Genomic DNA, 1,769 nt, shown 5'->3' with positions numbered 1-1,769 from the left:
TTCTTGACATTGAGCCTCAGTCCATACTGAAGGTTGCAGTCCTTGACCCTCTGCAGTAAGTGCATGAGGTCCTCCTCAGTTTCAGCGAGCAGGGTTGTGTAGTCGGTAGTAAATTATGCTACTAACTCATCAGCCATGCCTCCCTGGTGGTTCAAATCCATGAGCAGTTCCATAGGAAAAAGGTGCACATTCTTCTTCTGTTCAATTTACAGTCTCAAAAATCTACTGGAAGATCAGCTGTGAGTGGGTTCCAACTTGATGATAATTAGTACAACAGTAAGCAGAACCTATCTCTGGGAGATGAAATTAAAATATGGGAAGAGAAAGACCTTGGCAGATCTATTTACTGAGCCATATAAAACTAACTGCAATTGAATTCTTCAATCATTCTGTTTTATTTATGACTTTTCAAAAATATCATTTTAGCAAATGAGCAATGCTAGCTCATAAGCATCTCTTGGTGGGTATTAATATTTCTTTTTATGTTTGGGATTAGATATTAACATTTTCCCTTGAAGAAATCCTCCCTAGGACTAGCTTTTTAACTAAAAAAATCAAATCTGATCATTGAATAAAATGTTTATTTGTTATCTGGGAGGTTTTTACATACAGCTTTTTATCTTCAATAAGAGTTCTAAAAACTTCCTGTTCATTTTATAGGAATGAATAGAATGCTTCCAATGAGAGAACGTTCCAAAACAGAGGAAGACATTCTCCGAGCTGCTCTTAGGTATAGCAGCAAGAAGACTGGAAGTAATCCTACGTCAGCCTCTGATGATTCCAACGGGCTAGAATGGGAGAATGATTTTGTCAGCGCTGAAATAGATGATAATGGCAATTCTGAATATTCTGGATTTGTAAATCCTGTATTAGAACTGTCTGATTCTGCCATAAAGCAATCTGATACAGATCAACAGAATCGATAGGAAAAATTTGGGGACCATGTTTATCATTTATGACCAAATGTTAAAGCCCAACTAGAATGTATAAATGGTTATGCTGAGCCTTTTTGTGAAGGGGATGCAAGAAACCATGTTGTAAATGCTTATTAGAATGGAATAGAAATAATAGGATATATCTGAATTGCTTCAGAATTAAGTGCAATTTCATCGCCTGCCTTCTGCTTTTTAACACATTATTGATTAAAGTTATATTTACCTTCTGTTTTCTTCATCAAACTCCTGTCTATTAGTATAGATTTTTCAATTTTTGAAACAATGATACTAATTTTAATTTGAATATTTTAATTCTATTTCAGTATCTAAACTTGAATGTATTAACACTTTTTTTTTCCCAATTTCTCAGCAGATATAAAGGGAGCACAAAGAGGGATTACTGGATTCAAATTTAGAATAGTGTTCCCTTTTCCAGCATTATTGATTTCAATGACTTATTTGAATGATTTATGTATCAGGAAGCACAATTAATTTAAGTACATGATACTAAAAAATTCCTAAGGTATCAGTTTCCTTCTACACCTGTTGCATATCCTAGTATGGTAATGTTTATTCAATCTGAACAAAGGGTAATATAAAAATAGACTTTAAGAGTTTGAATATTTAAAGTAGGTAATAATCTAAAGTAATATTTAAGAAAAAAATATATATTTACAGTTAGGGTTTTTTTAATTTCATTTTACATGCTACTATGGATGAATATTGACTTCAAGTTAATTGATATATTCAGTTTCTCTGTGTCTTTTTCAATTCTACATTTCCAATGAATGGTCTTAGAAAGATTTTACAGAATATATTCTGTGAATGATTTAT

General features: G+C 32.6%; 1 protein-coding gene across 1 annotated transcript in view; it reads left to right on the top strand.

The window, feature by feature from the left end:
- Nucleotides 1-926, top strand: part of AP1AR (adaptor-related protein complex 1 associated regulatory protein) — an 81,519-nt gene extending 80,593 nt beyond the window's left edge. The window contains exon 10 of the mRNA XM_006881147.1: nt 661-926. Coding sequence (XP_006881209.1) covers nt 661-926 — 266 coding nt within the window. The remainder of the gene's footprint in view (nt 1-660) is intronic.
- The last annotated feature ends 843 nt before the right edge of the window (nt 927-1,769 follow it).

This window comes from Elephantulus edwardii, unplaced genomic scaffold (assembly GCF_000299155.1).
Source record: "Elephantulus edwardii isolate Elephantulus edwardi_28Jun2011 unplaced genomic scaffold, EleEdw1.0 scaffold00012, whole genome shotgun sequence".
Taxonomy (NCBI): Eukaryota; Metazoa; Chordata; class Mammalia; order Macroscelidea; family Macroscelididae; genus Elephantulus; species Elephantulus edwardii.
This window is presented reverse-complemented; position numbering and strand designations above follow the sequence as displayed.